The sequence below is a fragment of the Lissotriton helveticus genome, chromosome 3_1, assembly GCF_964261635.1.
Source record: "Lissotriton helveticus chromosome 3_1, aLisHel1.1, whole genome shotgun sequence".
Lineage (NCBI taxonomy): Eukaryota > Metazoa > Chordata > Amphibia > Caudata > Salamandridae > Lissotriton > Lissotriton helveticus.
In genome coordinates, this window is record NC_136061.1 from 1,928,105,345 (window position 1) to 1,928,129,155 (window position 23,811).

Genomic DNA, 23,811 nt, shown 5'->3' on the forward strand with positions numbered 1-23,811 from the left:
ACTAAATCCAAGATCTAGAGCTAGAGAGGATGGGGCAAGGGCCATGAAGATGCAAAATCGAATGCTGATCTGTTTGGGAATGAGAAGAATTAATTGTTTGTCACTGGTGCCTTGAAGCAATATTTTTTACATTTGTGCCACTCCCATATTCTAAGATGCACTGTTGTAAAAGACTTTGTGTTTGGTTCTCAAGTTCAAGGGGCCTGATCTATGTGCACTCTCCCAAAAGACCTCACCTTGCAAGATGTAGGCTGCAAGTAATGCAGCATCTGAGGTCTTACACAAGAGGCGGCCATGGAAGAGATCCCTTTTAATCTGCAGGAAGACCAGGTACCTAGGAAGAAAAGAGAGCATTAGAGCATCACATCTCTTGAGACCTGGTGGACAGGTAACTGTGCCCTTTTCATGCAGAGTCAGACATTAGCCAGAGACATCCTGGGGGGTTAGAGGTTATGTTGAATGTGATGATGCCCTGAGTAGGCATCTCTTTAAGTCAGCCAGAGACACAAGTAGGAGACACCAGATTGTACTAAATATGTAGCCCTGGTTGTGAAGTCATCTCTTACACTGGTTCAGCCTCTGTGTGGATCTAGCATTGTCAGAGAAGGTATACCACAGCCCGGTACTGATGTATGTATCACATCTCCTGCCAGGGGTGATATACCTCCTTCAGATACTGTTCTGCATAACACCTGCTTCCAGAGGTGGCACGCCTAACTCTGATTCTGTCCTGGCATCACACACGCACCTAGGGACTGGCTCCACTTCACATACGCTCTTAGCTATGGAGTATCTCACCTTAGTCTTGCCCTGGACTCACATCTTCTGTCAGAGGAGACGTAAACCCCAGGCACTGTCTCAGTAGCACACCCGCTGTCAGTGGAAGTGTGTCTTACCAAGGCACAATCCTGACACCACACAATCAACCAGTAAAGGCATATCTTCCCCTGGCTCAGCATCAAATATGCTGTAAGGGGAAGCGCATGCCAAACTGGTACTGTCCTAACATCACCCTGCTATCATTAAAGGCATAACATCCATGCACTGCCCTGGCATCACACGCACATTTAGTGAAGGCATCTCTTACCCTTGCTCAGTTTCACATACGCGACACATCTCACCCTGGGACAGTGCTTCAGATGTGGTGATTTTGCATAGCTTCTCTCGCAGTACATAATTGAAATGATGTTTAGACAATACACTGCCAAAGTTTGGGACAGACAATATATATAAAGCAAGCGATCCTGCTCTTACCTGGTGATTTCCTCTCTAAGTGCAGCAGGGTCAGTAGGATAAAATTTGACGCGGAAGCACATGGTGTATGGAGGCTGAGCTAAAGGACGGAGGGAAAGAAAGCAAAGTGGAAAGAGAAAACAGAAATAAAAGGAGACAGAAGGAGAGAAAGATGGAGGGACATAAAGAGGAAGAATGAGAAAGAAGGAAGGGGGAGAGAAGAAAAAGTCAGAGAACAAAGTAGTTTCAAATGGTCACACACATCTTTGTACATACGGCACGGTCTGAGCTTTGACTGGTGCTTCAGTCAGTGACACACAGATGCACTACAGACAAGGGGCTCCAAGGACTAAAGTCAGACAAGGGACTCCAAGGACTACAGATAGATAAATGACTACAGATGAGAGCCTCCAAGGGCTAAAGACCAGGGACTCCAAGACTATAGACAAGAGACGCCACAAACTACAAACAAGGGACTCCAAGGACTACAGACAGACAAGGGACTCCAAGCACTACAGACAAGGGAGTCTGGGTACTACAGGCGAGGGACTACAAGCACTACCGACAAGGAACTCCAAGCACTACAGACAAGGAACTGCAAGCACTACAGACAAGGAACTCCAAGCACTACAAGGGGCTCCAAGTACATCTAACGTGACCATTTAACTGCCAGCTGCAACACCACAGACTCAACTTGGCCTGGTGCTCAGTGTTTTTTTCTCTCACATTGGAATTCAAGTGTGTAACTATCAGTAGAGCAGCTTGTGCAATAATACTGGGGTACATGGGTTTGAGGGGCACAGTGCATACCAAGTCCACCTGTTTTATACTACCAAATCTGGAGAGGGCCCATTTCCTTACATGTAGTAGGGTTACTGGCATCTTGCTACAGCACTGTGCCCAAGTTCTGCTTTGTAAGGTTTTGCAAATTACACCATAATGTTTCTCAAAGTAGAGTATATTCCATGAGGGCCCTGGGCAGTACACAGGCCCCAAATAATCAATGGTATGTGCGAAGAAAGGCATTTGACTGGGACACTAGTTTTCATTGGTGGGTGAGTGAAAAACATGATATCACTTGTGAGTGTGTACATTTTTTTCCATGAAAGTGTGTGGATGGTGTTTCCTGCATTCGCTTTGCTGGATGTGCTACACCCACTCGTCACCTCTCTGTGCCTGGAGCAAACCCTCTACAAAGGGAGCTGACTCTAGTACCACAGAGAGAGACACCAGGCCATTGTATAGAGCGACTATTTAGTATTTTCACTATCGCATGGGCATGCGCTATGTCATATGGGGGTCTTGGAGAATCCAGTCCAGTGCTTAGACTTGTGATCAGTTAAGAAGGTGTAGAACATTGATGTCAGGTGCTCCCTCAGATTTTATGTGGACAAAAAAAGTGGGCTGCCCTTTGGTGACCCGCTCTGCATCATCGAGGGTGACATGGATGCACGAAAGCCTGGATCCAAGACAACCCCTGCCAGGTGGGTCACCTCATGCATCTCCTACTGCTGCTTTCTGCTGGGGACATCAGGGTGGAATCTGTGGCACCCTCCTGGCAGTTGTTGGTCATAGAGAGTTGCAAGGCAGTTTGCATTCTGCAAGTTTTGCCCTTTTCTTTTACAGTGGTACAGAACTTGACCAAGAGGTCTTCAAACCCCATTCACTTAGATTCTATGGGTGCTCGATGCTGCTTCTACTCCTCAATTTCTTTTATCCTAGCTGGTAGTAGAAGTAGGCTAACATTCTCATATTTCTTTACTTCTATCCTGTAGGACCTCTCCTACGTATCTCTCTGCCATCATTAGAACCAGCACACCGATAGCCTCCATTTAAAATGAGTAAACAGGCAGAGGTGTACACTTGCACAGAAGAATGGAGCATGGCTGTGCAATGGTCCTGGCCTGATAAGGCTCCGAAGCAGTTTCCAGTCACAGTAGTGGGACACAAGCTACTCCACAGGTTGGGGATAGGAGAAGTCCACGGAGGCAAGTAAGATCAACTTGACCTAATGAGCTAATTTTTCGGATAAAATTGGAGTGTGCCACTAGAGCAAGATGCCTTGAGTCTTTGTTCCTTTCAACTTTATAATATCTGTTTTATTGTATGGTCAATGCCCCCTCACTCGTGATAGATGACTGGAACAACATGGTGATCTCTTGGATAATCTATAACAAGAGTATGCAGTTTCTTCCAAGAAAAAAGAAAAAGAGTTCGGGCAGATACTAGGGGAGCAGAAGGGGGTCTGCTCCCTTAGGAAAAAGAGTCCTCACACACCTGATGGGGTGTCATGCTTCATCACAGGGCGTGCTCCTCGCCGGGCCGGTGCTGCAATGCCCTACGGGCACTCATAAGGGGGCTCTTTGTTAGAAATCTTTTTTACAAAAGCTGTAAGTGAAGTGGGGGTGTAGGGTCCTTTTGTGTAAATTGGTGTATGAAAGTGAATATGTAAAGGAAGGAGAATGTTAAAATAGACTAAGTAGTCCTCTAAATGGGATTTTTTAATAGGAGAGTCTACTGGCCTGTTTAAAACGTGGGGGCTATCACCCCACGCAATGATCTATGATAGCTATTTAGTAAAAGGTCAACATGTTTCTTGCTGTTGGATAGTTGGCAATTCGCCAGGACAAATGGTTCTCTTAATCTGCACAGTGATTGGAATCTAGTGATATCAAATGATGTCGAATCACAAAATGACCTAAATGTGGTGAGCTATTTGATACCTTAACATTGTTCCTTGTAAAAGGAGTGGCTGGCCTGTAAAAGAGAATAAAATCAAGATAAAAACCACCTGCATATCACTAGTGGGGTGGTTGTATTATCATCTTGGTGTGGCATGCTTCAGAGCCATACAGCATGCTGCTATTAGTGGATGGTGCTTCAAGCACCGTGAAAAAGCAAGCCTCACGACATGACAAATAAGTGACACCCTCTAAAACATTATCAGGTTATTAGATTTCAAACACTGTGCTCAGAATGGGCATGGACTACCCAATTAAGGCAGTGATTTTGTCTCTTCCAGTAGGAGCAGTGAAAATGCTAATTTAGCATGCTAGAATTTAGAGAAGAAAATCAGATGCAAAGGTTCATGGCAGAGGTCCAAAGCAGTGACCTGCATGTAAAAAAGGAAGTACTTACAAAGTCGAAGTGTGGACTCCATCTGACAACCTACCCAAACACTGCTGCCTCTGGAGTGGAGGAGCAGGAATAAGGGTCATCTTCAGTGCCCCATCTGCAACAATTTGCAGGTGTGTAATTTTTTTTATGTTGAATGGTACATCTAGACCGTGAAAAAACTTTTGGTTGCATTGGTGCCATCTTGGGAGCCCTGAAGTGAACAGAATAGTTCAGTCGAAATACTCAGTGGGAGATGAATCGTGCCGTGTCGTATAATCCTCCCCCCCCACCCCCGTCGGGAAAACAAACAAGTGGCTGTGGTGCCTCGTTAGAAGAAACTGGTTTACTTCAATTCGCTGCCCACATGTCAGGATAGGTGGAGCCGGCAGGGGACGTGCTTGAGTGCCCTCTTTAAGTATAGAGGAACTGGGCTCCCTTCAATAAGCTGACCAGGTAAGGGCATCGGAGCAGCCGACCTGGGGTATTCTATCCATCACCATCTTTAAGTGGAGTGCCATTTTTTAGTGTAGAGAAACCAGGCTTGCTGCAATTAGCTAGCCGCGTAAGGGCAACGGCGTGGCAGGTAGGGGGTATTATTTCCAGTGCCAACTTTAGGTGGAGTAAACTCCATATAGGTAACAAGGCTAGCTGTGAGAAGCCAGGCGCGCATGCGCACGGGTGATGCCAGTGGAAAATCACATCAGCGCAACTTTGGAAGTGAGCTGCAGATATCAGCAGGCAAAGAAGAGTGGTGGCATGATTGCCAGGACAAGGGGTATAAAAAAGAACCCCACTTACACAGACGGTCTGCATGGTTACATGTGGAGAAGACAATGAGCGGATGCCATAAGGGGGAACAGCCATTACAACGCGGATTTTACTGCGCGTTGCTATTACATCGCATGCGTTACAACGCATGTGATGTTACAACGCGTGGTAAAACCACGCATACCATTACATTGCATGCGCTTTTACAACACAAGCAATGTAATGTGTAATGACTGCGGCGGCTATCCAAGTCGTTGTGAGGGCACTTAGGCTGTTTCCTCACAACGACGTGAGGCAAGCAGGAAGGAGGAAGCAGGATCCGACTGCGACGCTGGAGAGGAGCGAGGTAAGGGGGTTTGCGCTTGGGGTTACTTTTTTGGGTTTAGGGTAGTGTAAAAGTAGTGTTGTAATGTTTGTGTTGTGTGTGTTTTTTTATAACGTTTTAGTGTGTTTTTTTGGGTAGTGTAGTGTAGTGTTGTGGTGTTTGTTTAGTGTAGTGTATTAGGGTTTAGGGTAGGGTAGTAGTGTTTGTGCAGTTTAGTGTTTTAGGGTTTAGGGTAGTGTAGTAGTGTTTGTGTAGTGTAGTGTTTTAGGGTTTAGGGTAGTGTAGTGTTTTAGGATTTAGGGTAGTGTAGAGGTTTAGGGTTTAGGGTAGTGTAGTAGTGTTTGTGTAGTGTAGTGTTTTAGAGTTTAGGGTAGTGTAGTAGTGTGTGTGTTGTGTAGTGTTTTAGGGTTTAGGGTAGTGTAGTGTTTTAGGGTTTAGGGTAGTGTAGAGTTTTAGAGTTTAGGGTAGTGTAGTAGTGTTTGCGTAGTGTTTTAGGGTTTAGGGTAGTGTAGTAGTGTTTGTGTAGTGTAGTGTTTTGGGTTTAGGGTAGTGTAGTGTTTTAGGGTAGTGTAGTAGTGTTTATGTAGTGTAGTGATTTAGGTTTTAGGGTAGTGTAGTAGTGTTTGTGTAGTGTGGTGGTTTAGGGTAGTTTAGTGTTTTAGGGTTTAGGGTAGTGTAGTGTTTAGGGTTTAGAGTAGTGTAGTAGTGTTTGTATAGTGTAGTGTTTTAGGGTTTAGCTTAGTGTAGTAGTGTTTGTGAAGTGGTTTAGGGTAGTGTAGTAGTGTGTGTACTGTTTAGTTTAGTGTAGTAGTGTTTGTGTAGTGTACTGTTTTAGGGTTTAGGGTAGTGTTGTAGTGTTTTAGGGTTTAGGGTAGTGTAGGGGTGGGAGTAGTGTTGTAGTGTAGTAGTGTTTTAGGGTTTAGGGTAGTGATGGGGTGGGAGTAGTGTGGGTAGTGTTGTAGTGTAGTAATGTTTTAGGGTTTGGGGTAGTGTAGGGGTGGGAGTGGTGTGGGTAGTGCTGTAGTGTAGTAGTGTTTTAGGGTTTAGGGTAGTGTAGTTGTGTTGTAGTGTAGTAGTGTTTTAGGGTTTAGGGTAGTGTTGTGTTTTAGGTTTTAGTGTAGTATAGTAGTGTTTGTGTAGTGTAGTTTTTTAGTGTTTAATGTAGTGTTGTATTGTTTTAGGGTTTGGGGTAGTGTAGGGGTGGGAGTGGTGTGGGTAGTGTTGTAGTGTAGTAGTGTTTTAGGGTTTAGGGTAGTGTAGTTGTGTTGTAGTGTAGTAGTGTTTTAGGGTTTAGGGTAGTGTTGTGTTTTAGGTTTTAGTGTAGTATAGTAGTGTTTGTGTAGTGTAGTTTTTTAGTGTTTAATGTAGTGTTGTATTGTTTTAGGGTTTAGGGTAGCGTAGGGGTGGGAGTAGTGTGGGTAGTGTTGTAGTGTAGTAGTGTTTTAGGGTAGTGTAGGGTTGGGAGTAGTATGGGTAGTGTTGTAGTCTTTTTGTGTTAGTAGTAGTGTAGGGGTGGGAGTAGTGTGTTGTGTAGGTGTAGAGGTAGGGATGACACTTACCTTGCAAACTTTTACTGCGAGTATGGCTTTACCATGCATGCCTTTGCGTTGTAATGGCATGCGTGGTAAAGGCATACTCGTGGTAAAAGCATGCGATGTAATGGTATGCGATGGTACCCGCGTTGTAATGGCACGCGTGGTATTAGTATGCGATGTATTGACATACATCCAGCATAAGTAGTTCATAATGATAAAGGGCTGTGGTGAACTGCACAGTGTTAGCAGCCCCCTAGAAGTCCAGTGGATTAAGAGACAACCCTTGAGGGAGTAATTAATTAGTTTGCTCCATGGGATGTCGTTATTCAAACCACTAACATTAGTTGACTGGCGAGTTTTACTCCCTTCTGAATAGGGTATCCTGGACCGTGTGTGTGTTTGCTTCCAGGACTGTCCACCACGTCATCAGGGAAATGTCCCTTAGTCCAAAAATGTGTGCTCATCTTGGTGCTTATTTTCTTACACCGGATGTTCCTATGGTGTTCCATGATTCGTGTTTTTACCGGTCTTGTGGTCATCCCAATATATGTCTTGTTGCAGAGAACGTCACCATATATATGCAATTTCTTGTGTTGTAGTTTGTGTGTGTTCTCTGTTGCCAGGTCAATGTATGTGTAAGTTTGACCTCTTTAGTTACATTTGTGAAGGTACAAACTACACACGAGCCACAGGGGAAGTGCCCAATCACCGGTTGTAGATCCCATAAAGATCTTTGTTCAGTTCATGTGGTCTTGCGAGGACTAGTGTACACGAGCATGCCTTCCAGACTGGAGGTGCGCCTGAAGGCAAACCGAGGTGGAGGTAATGATTGGTTGCCTGTTTGCAAGAGGTCCCAATGCTTTCTTATAATTTTGAGTATTCTGTTGTAATCAGGTGTGAAAGTGGTTACCCAAGTTAATATCTTCTCTTGTGGTCATGTGCATGTCTCCAATAAGACTTCTCTGTTATTATCCCTGACACTTGTTTGCAGTTCTAATGCAGTTTGGTTGGTAATCCCTAGCCTCCAAATTGTTAGATAGCAGTTGTGCCTGTGTGTAAAAGTCTTGTGTTACTGAAGTTGCAGCGCAGTTGTAAGAACTGCCTGAGGGGAAGGTTATCCCTTAGTGATTTCAGGTGGCGGCTACTGTACAGGAGAAAACTGTTGCAATCAATGTTTTTTTTGTATATTCAGTAGTCTGTAGGCTATCCCCTCTACGACAAATCATGAGGTCATGGAACGGGAGAAATGTTGCTGGAAAAGCGTAGGTCGGGGTTGATGGTGTTGACCCAATGACAGACATTTTCACATGTTATCCTCTCTCTTTTCCAGAAGATAAGGATGTCGTCACTATATCAGCGCCGGAGTGAGATTTCGGTGCTGAAAGGGTGGGCGGCTCTTGGATAAGCCATGCAGACCTTGTTAACACTGGGATCAGGCAGTCTTACATACAAGGATTTGAGGCATATGGCATTCTTATCTATCTCTCTGTGACCTGGGAAACCCCTGTTTTTTTAAGGTCTCTCTTAAATATCTATAAATCCTTAATTTAGAAAATTACTTTTATGCTTTTTAGAAACTGTTTTGCGTTCAAATTCAGGTCCACGTCTGATTGAGGACGTCATGGGAGTCAATGTTCAGATACTGAAAGTATTGTGTGCGGTGTGTTTGTGGCTATCCACGAATTGGTATGAATGTTATTTGAGAGTCTTTTCGATAGATCCATTGGTGCTCATTCCAATTATTATTTAAAGTCTTGCTGTACGTGGGTGATGGCATATTGGCTGCGGCGTCTCTGTTTGTATTTCAGCAAATATGTTCATCCAATGTTTGTTGACTTGGTGAATCTTTCTGTAGTGTTCACCTCATGAATATATTCATTTAAAATTTTAAGGGTCTATTTCAACAGAATATCTTCATATGCAGAATCTCACTGTCTCTATCATAAGGCAACCTATACCTATTTCTAGACATTCTTTTGTCCCCACCAGGAGCATGCTAATAAGGCTGCAGTGACCAGGGCTGGATTACCCTCTCGTGGCTCTGCACATTGTAAACATGAGCTGGGCAGAGATGCTTGTGAGAAGCCAGTGTTTGTTTATTGAAAGGCTACAATCTGGGCCAGCGGCAGATGGATAAGACTAGAGTGACCACGGCTGTATGTCCTTCTCACACCGTTGCACACTATAAGCATGAGACACTGTAAACATGAGCTGTGCAAAGATGCCTGCGAGGACCCAGGTCCTGTTTATAAAAAAGCTACAAGCTGTGCTCTCCAGTAGCCAGGGCTAGATGTCCCTCTTGCAACCCTGCACCCTTTAACCCCTCCCCTGCTGGTGACGGAACCACTCCGTCATCAGCTGCGGTCGCGCTGTGCTGATGACGAAGCAGTTCCGACACGGCCCGCTCGGCACGCCTGCGCGCATTCCGCACCTGCACTGACCGTTCCATTGAGCGTGCGGGGCCGTGACGGAACCGCTCCGTCATCAGCACAGCGCAACAGCGGCTGGTGACGGAGCTGTTCCGTCACCAGCATGCGCCCGCCACGCGGCCGCCCCGCCTCCTTAGCACTGCGGCGGAATAGCCGCAGTGCAGTGGTACGTGTCTGGTAGCAGCACCTGTTTATGGAAATGCTTTAGTCTGTCCCGGGAGGCAGACTGAAGACTCCAGTATTCAGGGATGAATGACCCTCTCACAGGCCTGCACACTGTAAATATGAGCTGTGCTGAGGAGCCACTGAGACTATTCCCATTGGAGCAGGGTCAAGACTGGTTTGCATATGTCTGGGTCCAAACTGAGGTGGCATGGTGTTCAAAATAACAATGGACTGGGATACTGCCCCGAGTCATTACCAGTGGCTGAGATTAATTCAAGCATTCCATCCATCATTTCTTTGTTTAATTTGATTGTTGCCCTAAGTTGGATGAATATGCACAGATGTGGGTCCCATGCACTCTGTGTCACTGGAACCAAGCTATACCTGGCTGATGAGCCATAACTAGGGCAAAACCAGTCCTAGATTGCTTGTGTTCCAGTTCAGGAAGGAACTAGCCTGGCAGTCCAGGTTGGACTGGTCTGGTCCCTTTGGAGTAGGGTCATGACTGATTTGCATAGGCCTGGATCCAAACTTAGGTGGCATGGTGAGTGAAAAACGATGGAGTGGGATTGGGCCCCAGTGATTGCCAGTGGCTGAGATTAATTAAAGCACTCTGTCCATTACCTTGTTGTTGCAGTCGATGCCCTAAGTGCGAAGGATATGCCCAAAGGTATGCCCTGTGATTACTGTGCCATTAGAATCAAGCTATACCTGACTGATGAGCCCTTATCAAGGCAAAACCGGTTCTAGCTTGCTTGTATTCAAGCTGGACTGTTCCTATTGGAACAGGGCCAAGGCTGATTAGCGTAAGGCTGGGTCCAAACTGAGGTGGCATTGTGGGCGAAAAATGATGGATTGGAATGTGGCCCAAGTGATTGCAGTAGCTGAGATTAGTTTAAATATTATGATGCCCTAAGTGTGGTGGGTATGCCCAGTTTGGAGTCCTGTGATACTGTGCCACTGGATTTAAGCTATATGTGGCTGATGAGCCCTTATCAGGGCAAAACCGTTCCTAGGTTGCTTCCATTCTAGTTCAAGGAGGACTGGGCTTGATAGTTCGGGCTGGACTGTTCCTATTGGAGAATGGTCTAGACCGATATACATATCGCTGGGTCCAAATTGAGGTCGCATGGTGTACATAATTACGATGGACTGGGATGCTGCCCCAGTGATGGTCAGTGGCTGAGATTAATTCAAGCATTTTATCACTTTTATGTATACTTGGATTGTCACCCTAAGTGGGATAGGTATGCCCAGACGTGGGTCCACTTCACATTGTCGCTGGAACCGAGCTATACCTTGGTGATGAGCCATAACTAGGGCAAAACCAGTCCTTGGTTGATTGTGTTCTGGTTCAGGGAGAACCTGGCCTGGCATTTCGGGCTAGTATGTTCCTATTTGAGCAGGGTCAAGACTGATTTGCATGTGGGTAGGTCCAAACTAAAGTATGCAAAATAATGATGGGTTAATATGCATCCAGCGTGATTACCAGTGGCTGAGATCAGTTGAAGCAATCCATCCATCACTTTTTTGCGTACTTTGAGGTGCCACTGAGAAGCAAGCGGTTGCTTATAGAAATACATCAGTTCATGCTAGAGGTGGACTGATGAGACTCCAGTGACCATGGCTAAATATCCCTGTTGCAGCCCTGCATACTGTAAACATGAACTATGCAGAAGTGCCTGTGAGGAGTCAGGGTCGGTTTAAAGAAATGCTATAGTCTGTACCAGTGGCAGACAGATAAGGTTACAGTGACCAGGTCTGGATGTCCCTCCCATCTCTCTGAACCTTCATTGAAAAACATCTAAAATGATCACCCACATTAACTTCACCACTATAGGCGCACTACACCAACTTGGGCTACTTAGGGAAAACAAGCTTTTCACCCCCCTGACAGACTTCCAAAATGTGGTACGGGAACTCCAGACTACACTATGGTAATGTGGTGCTTACTGGCACCCCAAAATCTCAAATAGCTTCACTGAGGGCTATGCTCAACACTGCCACTAGGCTAGTAACTGGAACGAGTCGCTACAATCACATCACTCTCTCTCATCGTATTCAAGTGTCAACCTGTTGAAGCATGTTGTATCCTAAAGACAGCATGCATCACACACACAGTGCAACACCAAAGACCCCATTATTACCAGGGCCAGAAATTCACATTGTCTGCTGGCAACCGCTCACGGAGAAGCTCAAACTCTCTTCTCTTAGAACTGCCAAGATTAAAATAAGAGAGAACCTCCTCTCGCTTCTTCGCTGGTAGTGCACCCAGGATATGGAACTCTTTACCACCAGAGATACGCACAAACTATCCTCTCTGGTTTTCGAGAGTATGAAATATCTATTTGTCTGAAAGATACCTAATGTAATGAACAAGATGATTACTTTGGCGACGGTTGACTAGAGCAATGCCATATCCGCTATATTTGTGGTAAACTTACCAATGTAACCTGCTTGGACGCAAGATGCCTGTGAGAAGCCGGCATCTGTTTACAGAAATGTGTTAGTCTGTGCCAGTGGAAGATTGATAAGATTCCGGTGACCAGGACCACGTGACCAGGATGCCTTTCTCACCTGCTTGCATACGCTAAACATGAACAGTGTAGAGCCACCTGTGAGGAACCAGCCTCTGTTTACAGAAAACTTTTCTTTGCCAGGAGTGGACAGATAAAACTGGTGACCAGGACTGGATGGTCATCTCACAGCCCGGTACACTGTAAACATGAGCAGCGCAGAGGCACCGACGAGAAACCAACATCTACTTTAAGAAATGCTTCAGTCTGTGCCAGGGGCAGACAGATATGATTCTGGTGACTGGGACCTGATGTCTCTTTTGCAGCCCTGCACGTTAGAAACATAGCTGTGGTGCAGAGGTATCTCTTAGTAGGCAAGATCTGTTTAAACAAAGTGCTTCCGTCCACGCCGGGGCAGACCGAAAACACTCAGGTGACCAGGCCTCAATATCTCTCTGCCAGCTCTGCACAATCTAAACATTAGCTGTGAGGTGCCACTGTTTGTTTACAAAAATGACAGGGAGATGCTCCAACAAGAGGCGTCCTGCTAAACCCAACTTTAGAAACACGTTTAGCATTTCAAGTTGCTAAAAAGGAGAAATGTAAACACTTACAGTGAAGTGGCCTACACCTGCAGAGGAGTGGCCACAGAAGTTTAAAGCAGCCATGCTTGGCATTCTCCACTCATGGTCCATATTTCTACACTTCGACTGCTCTTGAGCACAGCTACCCAACACAGCCATGTTTTTAAGACAAAGGGCTTATTTATGCTAGCTCTCACTCTTTTTCCGTACCCGTTTATACTGCTGTTCATTGTTCAAGTTGTTTCTGTAGCAAATTGTTATGGGATGGTTTTACTGTGGGTGGGGTTGTTTCTCTTTAATTTAGAGTTCCGTTGTGGAATCTTTACTCTCCGGTGTGGCATTCCAGACTCCAAAGAGGGTCAGTTGCAGCCTGGGACGGCTGCCGGTGGACATTGCATGCTGTCCGTTATCTTTCTCAGGAAATGAATATGTTCTAGTGGTGAACCCTGTGTTGCCTTTTTTTGCTCAACCTGATATATGATTATTTAAACCCTGCTCATTTGTGGAACAGCAACTCTGCTAGATAACAGTCATGGCCTTTTAAATCATCACGAAGCAATAATTACTCTGTTCTTCGAGGAAGTTGAGCTTGTTTGTCCTGATAAAGTATGAAAGAGACATTTCCTTGTTAGGTCTCGGCCTGCGAAAGACTGCGCACATGCGCAGTCGAGCTGGCGAGATTTAATGAGCTTCAGTAAGTTTCACTAGCGAGGTTAAGCCCGCCCGTCTTTCCATTGGCTGGCGTCACTGTTCATGATAAACGGTGGCCAGCCATTGGAGAAGAGGTCCTAGTGACGTCCTTCTTTCTCTTTTAGCCCCGTCCCTTTCAGACTGAGTTCCTTGACTTACTACTGTGGTAAAAGCTTACTTATCTTCTTTAGGGGGCCATCTGTTTCACCCCATAAAGAAGATAAGAAAGCTTTTACCAAAGCAGCAAGTCAAGCAGAGCAAGTCCAAGTGGGATGGCTCTAAAAGAGAAAAGGCTGTGTCATGGCGAGCGCTTGTTTGCCTGGGTAAAAAGGTTTGGAGTAAATACCATTTATCCCTTTGTCTTTTATACAGGCATCAACTGATGTGCCCTGGTTGTTCCCCGGTGCAAACTCACTAGAGCATTCACAACTGGGAAGTGTGAAACGCCTCTGGCAGATTACCTAAAACTGTGTGCTGCACGTCGTTGCCTCCTACAGCAAAGCCCTAGCTCCGTGTGTGATTGTCACATATTGACAAATGTTGTACATCACTTTATCTGAAATTTTGTGTGGTTCTATTCATTGCTGTCTGGCCTTTGTATTTGGTGTGAAGGTGTCTGCTGCCGCTGACTTCTCTTTGAAAATGCGAATGAACAGATAAATACTCGCGAGAAATATGCCACCAGTGTTTACAACAACAAGGGGTGGTGAGGGACAGAGTCTCTGAATTAAGCAGAATACTCTCACCCAGTCAAGAGATCAGGGGTAGATCCAACACCGTTTTTTAGCTCATTGCACCATCCCAGTTTCAGAACCTGGCTGTATGCAAATTAGTCTGTTCCTGTCCCAGTGCATGATGGGAACAGGGCAAACCAAACTACAAAAGCCAATTCTTACACTGGGAAGGAAACAAGCTTCCGGGGACCGGTTTCTGGCATTACAGCCGTCTTCGGCCCGGCTTGCTTGAATCCTGATGGTGCAATGAGCAAGGGACTCATGTCTGAGTATACCCTTCCACGCTTAGGGTGGACAAAATTATTTACAACAAGGGGTGGTGAGGGACAGAGTCTCTGAATTAAGCAGAATACTCTCACCCAGTCAAGAGATCAGGGGTAGATCCAACACCGTTTTTTAGCTCATTGCACCATCCCAGTTTCAGAACCTGGCTGTATGCAAATTAGTCTGTTCCTGTCCCAGTGCATGATGGGAACAGGGCAAACCAAACTACAAAAGCCAATTCTTACACTGGGAAGGAAACAAGCTTCCGGGGACCGGTTTCTGGCATTACAGCCGTCTTCGGCCCGGCTTGCTTGAATCCTGATGGTGCAATGAGCAAGGGACTCATGTCTGAGTATACCCTTCCACGCTTAGGGTGGACAAAATTATTTACAACAAGGGGTGGTGAGGGACAGAGTCTCTGAATTAAGCAGAATACTCTCACCCAGTCAAGAGATCAGGGGTAGATCCAACACCGTTTTTTAGCTCATTGCACCATCCCAGTTTCAGAACCTAGCTGTATGCAAATTAGTCTGTTCCTGTCCCAGTGCATGATGGGAACAGGGCAAACCAAACTACAAAAGCCAATTCTTACACTGGGAAGGAAACAAGCTTCCGGGGACCGGTTTCTGGCATTACAGCCGTCTTCGGCCCGGCTTGCTTGAATCCTGATGGTGCAATGAGCAAGGGACTCATGTCTGAGTATACCCTTCCACGCTTAGGGTGGACAAAATTATTTACAACAAGGGGTGGTGAGGGACAGAGTCTCTGAATTAAGCAGAATACTCTCACCCAGTCAAGAGATCAGGGGTAGATCCAACACCGTTTTTTAGCTCATTGCACCATCCCAGTTTCAGAACCTGGCTGTATGCAAATTAGTCTGTTCCTGTCCCAGTGCATGATGGGAACAGGGCAAACCAAACTACAAAAGCCAATTCTTACACTGGGAAGGAAACAAGCTTCCGGGGACCGGTTTCTGGCATTACAGCCGTCTTCGGCCCGGCTTGCTTGAATCCTGATGGTGCAATGAGCAAGGGACTCATGTCTGAGTATACCCTTCCACGCTTAGGGTGGACAAAATTATTTACAACAAGGGGTGGTGAGGGACAGAGTCTCTGAATTAAGCAGAATACTCTCACCCAGTCAAGAGATCAGGGGTAGATCCAACACCGTTTTTTAGCTCATTGCACCATCCCAGTTTCAGAACCTGGCTGTATGCAAATTAGTCTGTTCCTGTCCCAGTGCATGATGGGAACAGGGCAAACCAAACTACAAAAGCCAATTCTTACACTGGGAAGGAAACAAGCTTCCGGGGACCGGTTTCTGGCATTACAGCCGTCTTCGGCCCGGCTTGCTTGAATCCTGATGGTGCAATGAGCAAGGGACTCATGTCTGAGTATACCCTTCCACGCTTAGGGTGGACAAAATTATTTACAACAAGGGGTGGTGAGGGACAGAGTCTCTGAATTAAGCAGAATACTCTCACCCAGTCAAGAGATCAGGGGTAGATCCAACACCGTTTTTTAGCTCATTGCACCATCCCAGTTTCAGAACCTGGCTGTATGCAAATTAGTCTGTTCCTGTCCCAGTGCATGATGGGAACAGGGCAAACCAAACTACAAAAGCCAATTCTTACACTGGGAAGGAAACAAGCTTCCGGGGACCGGTTTCTGGCATTACAGCCGTCTTCGGCCCGGCTTGCTTGAATCCTGATGGTGCAATGAGCAAGGGACTCATGTCTGAGTATACCCTTCCACGCTTAGGGTGGACAAAATTATTTACAACAAGGGGTGGTGAGGGACAGAGTCTCTGAATTAAGCAGAATACTCTCACCCAGTCAAGAGATCAGGGGTAGATCCAACACCGTTTTTTAGCTCATTGCACCATCCCAGTTTCAGAACCTGGCTGTATGCAAATTAGTCTGTTCCTGTCCCAGTGCATGATGGGAACAGGGCAAACCAAACTACAAAAGCCAATTCTTACACTGGGAAGGAAACAAGCTTCCGGGGACCGGTTTCTGGCATTACAGCCGTCTTCGGCCCGGCTTGCTTGAATCCTGATGGTGCAATGAGCAAGGGACTCATGTCTGAGTATACCCTTCCACGCTTAGGGTGGACAAAATTATTTACAACAAGGGGTGGTGAGGGACAGAGTCTCTGAATTAAGCAGAATACTCTCACCCAGTCAAGAGATCAGGGGTAGATCCAACACCGTTTTTTAGCTCATTGCACCATCCCAGTTTCAGAACCTGGCTGTATGCAAATTAGTCTGTTCCTGTCCCAGTGCATGATGGGAACAGGGCAAACCAAACTACAAAAGCCAATTCTTACACTGGGAAGGAAACAAGCTTCCGGGGACCGGTTTCTGGCATTACAGCCGTCTTCGGCCCGGCTTGCTTGAATCCTGATGGTGCAATGAGCAAGGGACTCATGTCTGAGTATACCCTTCCACGCTTAGGGTGGACAAAATTATTTACAACAAGGGGTGGTGAGGGACAGAGTCTCTGAATTAAGCAGAATACTCTCACCCAGTCAAGAGATCAGGGGTAGATCCAACACCGTTTTTTAGCTCATTGCACCATCCCAGTTTCAGAACCTGGCTGTATGCAAATTAGTCTGTTCCTGTCCCAGTGCATGATGGGAACAGGGCAAACCAAACTACAAAAGCCAATTCTTACACTGGGAAGGAAACAAGCTTCCGGGGACCGGTTTCTGGCATTACAGCCGTCTTCGGCCCGGCTTGCTTGAATCCTGATGGTGCAATGAGCAAGGGACTCATGTCTGAGTATACCCTTCCACGCTTAGGGATCAAGCCCTGATCTCTTGACTGGGTGAGAGTACTCTGCTTAATTCAGAGACTCTGTCCATCACCACCCCTTGTTGTAAATTATTTTGTCCACCCTAAGCGTGGAAGGGTATACTCAGATGTGAGTCCCTTGCTCATTGCACCATCAGGATTCAAGCAAGCCGGGCCGAAGACGCCTGAAATGGCAGAAACCGGTCCCCGGAAGCTTGTTTCCTTCCCAGTGTAAGAATTGGCTTTTGTAGTCTGGTCTGCCCTGTTCCCATGATGCACTGGGCCAGGGACAGACTAATTTGCATACAGCCAGGTTCTGAAACTGGGATGGTGCAATGAGCTAAAAAACGGTGTTGGATCTAGCCCTGATCTCTTGACTGGGTGAGAGTACTCTGCTTAATTCAGAGACTCTGTCCATCACCACCCCTTGTTGTAAATTATTTTGTCCACCCTAAGCGTGGAAGGGTATACTCAGATGTGAGTCCCTTGCTCATTGCACCATCAGGATTCAAGCAAGCCGGGCCGAAGACGCCTGAAATGGCAGAAACCGGTCCCCGGAAGCTTGTTTCCTTCCCAGTGTAAGAATTGGCTTTTGTAGTCTGGTCTGCCCTGTTCCCATGATGCACTGGGCCAGGGACAGACTAATTTGCATACAGCCAGGTTCTGAAACTGGGATGGTGCAATGAGCTAAAAAACGGTGTTGGATCTAGCCCTGATCTCTTGACTGGGTGAGAGTACTCTGCTTAATTCAGAGACTCTGTCCATCACCACCCCTTGTTGTAAATTATTTTGTCCACCCTAAGCGTGGAAGGGTATACTCAGATGTGAGTCCCTTGCTCATTGCACCATCAGGATTCAAGCAAGCCGGGCCGAAGACGCCTGAAATGGCAGAAACCGGTCCCCGGAAGCTTGTTTCCTTCCCAGTGTAAGAATTGGCTTTTGTAGTCTGGTCTGCCCTGTTCCCATGATGCACTGGGCCAGGGACAGACTAATTTGCATACAGCCAGGTTCTGAAACTGGGATGGTGCAATGAGCTAAAAAACGGTGTTGGATCTAGCCCTGATCTCTTGACTGGGTGAGAGTACTCTGCTTAATTCAGAGACTCTGTCCATCACCACCCCTTGTTGTAAATTATTTTGTCCACCCTAAGCGTGGAAGGGTATACTCAGATGTGAGTCCCTTGCTCATTGCACCATCAGGATTCAAGCAAGCCGGGCCGAAGACGCCTGAAATGGCAGAAACCGGTCCCCGGAAGCTTGTTTCCTTCCCAGTGTAAGAATTGGCTTTTGTAGTCTGGTCTGCCCTGTTCCCATGATGCACTGGGCCAGGGACAGACTAATTTGCATACAGCCAGGTTCTGAAACTGGGATGGTGCAATGAGCTAAAAAACGGTGTTGGATCTAGCCCTGATCTCTTGACTGGGTGAGAGTACTCTGCTTAATTCAGAGACTCTGTCCATCACCACCCCTTGTTGTAAATTATTTTGTCCACCCTAAGCGTGGAAGGGTATACTCAGATGTGAGTCCCTTGCTCATTGCACCATCAGGATTCAAGCAAGCCGGGCCGAAGACGCCTGAAATGGCAGAAACCGGTCCCCGGAAGCTTGTTTCCTTCCCAGTGTAAGAATTGGCTTTTGTAGTCTGGTCTGCCCTGTTCCCATGATGCACTGGGCCAGGGACAGACTAATTTGCATACAGCCAGGTTCTGAAACTGGGATGGTGCAATGAGCTAAAAAACGGTGTTGGATCTAGCCCTGATCTCTTGACTGGGTGAGAGTACTCTGCTTAATTCAGAGACTCTGTCCATCACCACCCCTTGTTGTAAATTAACCAGTGTTTACAACAGCCAACGAAAAAAATACAGAGCGCTTTAAAAAGATACCGAATGCTTATCGTTTCACACGTCTCACGCAGGTACCTCGCAGAGGTGATTAACGGTCCGTTGCCGCCCTCTCGTGGCCTTCAAGTCTTTCTGCTGGTGTTGGAAGTAGACGTGATTTAGAGCGTCTGTTTCTAAACTATTCATTTACAGTTGGCCCTTACAGCAGAGCTCTTATATTGTTCCAGTTCCAACTTTATTAATTGGATTGTGGTAAATTTAATGTTGCTATCTTAATTGCAAGAAAGCCATGAAAAGTAAATAGAGGGCATTGGCTCCTATCATGGGAAACATTGAGCTCGCTGCCTTGCAGTGTGCAGTCTGCTTATGTATACAAAGGGGGAGGGGGGATGAGACCCACAGATATGCATGGAATATGTGGCAAATTACTGGTAGAGTGAGTCAGTCGCCTTATGAGGATGTGGAACAGGAACTAAGGAATGCATTATTCGATGCGGCTTCAATCAGAGGTCTCACGTTTTCCAGTACAATGCTAAAATAGCTCATCTAGTCCAGATTTTTTTCATTTTTGCATTCTGGGATTTGTAGTCCTGTTTCCCCTACAATTAAAATCAAGACTACGAGTCCCAGAATGCAAAGCAAAATCCGGGATTCGCTCATCTAGTCATGCAAGAACTCAAGAAACTTGAGATCTCAATTTGTGTAAATGACCTACAAAGAAGTTTATATAACAACCGTTTTGGACAATTTTACTCCCTACGATTATACTCACAACAAAAACAGGAAGTCTATAGTTTGTCAGATAACTTTAGGGAGTCGGATCACACTCTACTATACTCTCTACTACACACTCACTACTCTCTACTACACACTCACTACTACACACTCACTACTCTACTACTCACTCTATACTACTCTCTACTATTCTCTACTACTCATTCTATTCTACACACTCTCTACTACACACTCACTGCTCTCTACTACACACTCTATACTATACACACTATACTACACACTCTCTACTACTCTACTACACACTCTCTACTACTCACTCTACTACTCTCTACTACACACTCTCTACTACACACTATCTACTACACACTCTCTACTACTCTACTACACACTCTCTACTACTCACTCTACTACTCTCTACTACACACTGTCTACTGCACACTCACTACTACACACTCACTACTCTACAACACACTACTAAGTACTATTCTCTACCACTCACTCTATACTACACACTCTCTACTACACACTCTACTACACACTCTACTAAACACTCTACTAAACACTCTACTACACACTCACTAATACACACGCACTACTCTCTACTATTCTCTACTACTCACTCTATACCTCACTCACTACTCTCTAATACACACTCTCTACTACACGCTCTCTACTACTCACTCTTTACTACTCTACTACTCTCTACTACTCACTTTCTACTACACACTACTACTCTACTACATGCTCTACTACACACTCTCTACTAATCTACTACTCAATCTCTACTACTCACTCTACTAATCTCTACTACACACTCTACTACACACTTTCTACTACACACTCTCGACTACAATACTACACAATCTCTACTACTCACTCTACTGCTCTCTACTACACACTCTACTACACTCACTACTACACACTCACTGCTCTACTACACACTCTCTACTACTCTCTACTATTCTCTACTACTCACTCTATACTACACACTCTCTACTACACACTTTCTACTACACACTCACTACTACTCTGCTACTCAATCTTTACTACTTACTCTACTACTCTCTATTACACACTCTACTACACACTCTCTACTACTCACTCTCTACTACTCACTCTCTACTACACACTCTCTACTACACACTCTCTACTACACACTCTCTACTACACACTCTCTACTACACACTCTCTACTACTCTACTACACACTCTCTAGTACTCACACTACTACTCTCCACTACACACTCTCTACTACACACTCTCTACTGCACACTCTCTACTGCACACTCTCTACTGCACACTCTTACGAGACATGAGTGCACAAGGTCATGAAGAGGGGTCGGGGCTTTGGGCTGAGATCTGACCCCCAACATACCTCCCCCAAAACGAAAACCTTCTGAAGCTACCACTAATGCTCTGGGGAGTATGTAAAAAAAAATACCCATGAAACGCAAAAGCGCCTACCCTCTAGATATGAGGTGGAAACCCACATCCCACAACCCACACCTGCAGTGTGAACGACAGCAGTGTGTATGAGAGACAGCAGTGTGAGAGACAGCATTGTGTGTAAGAAAGACAGCAGTGTGAGAAACAGCAGTGTGTGTGAGAGAGACAGAAGTGTGAGAGACAGCCTATGTGTGTTCTAGGGGGAGACAGCCGTGTGAGAGAGACAGCAGTGAGAGAGACATTTTAATTATGTTTTGGTTTTTGAAACATAAATAAAACGCATTGTTATTTGCAATGTCAATAGCTCAAACTCACGTAAATATGCGACCTATTGCATTGCAAACGCAATAGGTCTCGCGTTCGCAGGAGATTAAGCAGTTGGCATTGTAAATGACAATGCCATTTATTTATCTGTTTTCAAAACGAACACATAAATACAAATGTTGTCATTTTTAAATGCCTTTAGCTCAAACATTTGCAAAGGCGAGACCGTTGCATTGTAAATGCTTGTTTTTAATTAACTTTTTCAGCTGCGTCTGCGTACCGTGAGGTGAAGCACAAGCTCTTCCCTATCAACTGAGTCCAGTGGCTGTTGCCATGCGTGCTTCCAAGGGGCCCGTGCACGCGCTACTACGTGATCCAGAAAAGAGCGTGGGCAGCATGAGAGAATACCTTCTTGGCGTTCCAGCCACAACACGCCCTGATACGGTGCACACCTATCTCAGAATGGATGTGGCGCTGATAATAAGTCATTTTAAAGTTATGACAGGAAAGAATTACAAGTACTCACTGTTCTACATTTGAACTTAGCCTCCAGGTCTGCATTGATACTGTTTTAAAAGCTGTCTTTTTATCCGTCTTCCAACTCATCTCCTCATTGGTGGCCTAATCATTTATCCTTATTAGATATTTCCATTGCCAGGAGAAAAAGTGCTCAAACTTGGGAAAACAGCTTCAGCACTGTCCCTGTCATTATTATTATATTTTATATGACATTTCAAATTATGTCCATTTGATTTTCCATCGGTTGACGCCTTTTAGTCTCTATTTTATGTTTAACATACAAAATATAAATAAGGCTTCAGCATTTATACCTGAACCTGGTGTACATAGACTGGAATGGTATTAATGGTACAACAAATTTGATAGTTACTTGATAGCCATTGATGGGATTAAGTACCACTCTATAAGGAAACTAGCATTGTTGTATAATTGTTTAGGGTCAGAGGGTCAAAGAATTTGAGATCCTCTGCCGGCGCCCTTGCCTTTGGGTGACCAGACGTCCCGGTATCCCCGTACAGTCCCGGTTTTCATAGGACTATGCCGGTTAACCGATGCTTTTGTTAATTTTAAATGAATGTCCCGGTTTTTGGGAGAAAGGTCAGGTTAATCTGTGACTCAGAAGTGAAAGATATGCTCTCCTTTCACATGCACCTCTAAAGTCTTAAATAATTAAAGAATTTTATTGGTTGCTGCCCAGTAGCACAAGAGGAGATCCGCTGCCTGCATCCAGCAGCAGAGAGACAGAGTAGGGAGGCGTATTATATATGACAAGACCTCCCCCTGATACATACTGCTGGGGGAGGGCAGACCAGATATAAAAGTGAGACTAGAGGCTTTAGTCCTACTTTTATGTCTGACCTGTCCCGGTTTTTGCTTCTAAAAATCTGGTCACCCCACCTTGCCTTCAACTTCTGATGAGTGAGGTTTTTATGGTAACGCAGTCAATACTTAATAAAACTTACCTGAAGTGTAAGAAGGTTAGTCATTTTGCAAGAGTGTGTAAACATTTTCAAAAAGTTGTTCTTCTGTCTGAACAAGGAGATGCTTTTAAAACAGGGTATGAGTTGAATGTAAGTACTGGCAGAATGGTATTGTCCATCAACATAGTGCGACTTCGAGACTTTGCTGCAATAAAAGTGGTGACCTACATGTAACATCAGTATCGGCGAAGTTAATGCTGAAGTTACCATCGATTCGGGCTCACCAATCACCATTGTGAAGGTTCAGTTATACTTGAAAGAACGGAATCAGATAGGACTCTCTTCTCCTGATATTCGAAAGGTAGCATGCAGAGTTTCAACATTGACATGATAGACTATTTTCAAAAATACATTACTTATAAGAACAGAAGGATTTTTACCAAATTTATGTGGCAAATAAATGGTTCAATGTTCTTGGGAGGAGAGATCAAGGATCATATGGGATGGTGTTAAGGCCTGGTAACGATTGCTCCATATAACTTGTTGATGTTAAGTATTCCGATGAGACCTTGTTGGATCAGTTGCTTGGTGCTCATCAGACACTGTTTGACGACAAACCGGGAGACATTAGGGATTTAAACATAAGATTGTTTTGAAACCTGGAGCCATCCCTGTACCACAGAAGGTGAGAGACATACTGTTGTGCATTAGGAGTCAATTGAAAGAGCATATGGACAAGCTTTGTTCAGAAAATGTCACAGAACCAGTTGACCCTTCTCAATGGATTTCTCCTATATTTGTAGCCAAGAAGAAAATGGGGGATTTAAGACTTTGTATATACCTATGGTCTTCGAATAAAAACGTTTTGGTGGATTGTTTTCCCTTGCCCAAGATCCAGAAAATGTTTAGTCGAGAGAATTTTTTTCCCCACCTTGG

At 45.3% G+C, this 23,811-nt stretch overlaps 1 protein-coding gene across 4 annotated transcripts in view; it reads right to left on the reverse strand.

Moving 5' to 3' along the window:
* The window catches only part of FRMD5 (FERM domain containing 5), a 575,457-nt gene that overhangs the window by 196,642 nt on the left and 355,004 nt on the right, over window positions 1-23,811 (reverse strand). For 2 of the 4 annotated variants that reach the window (XM_078682953.1, XM_078682954.1), the window contains exons 4-5: window positions 1,255-1,333; window positions 237-334 (exon numbers count right to left, since the gene is read on the reverse strand). In XM_078682953.1, coding sequence (XP_078539079.1) covers window positions 237-334; window positions 1,255-1,333 — 177 coding nt within the window. Of the gene's footprint in view, window positions 1-236; window positions 335-1,254; window positions 1,334-3,956; window positions 3,991-23,811 lie in introns of all 4 variants that reach the window. The other 2 variants (XM_078682955.1, XM_078682956.1) reach the window with 2 other exon arrangements.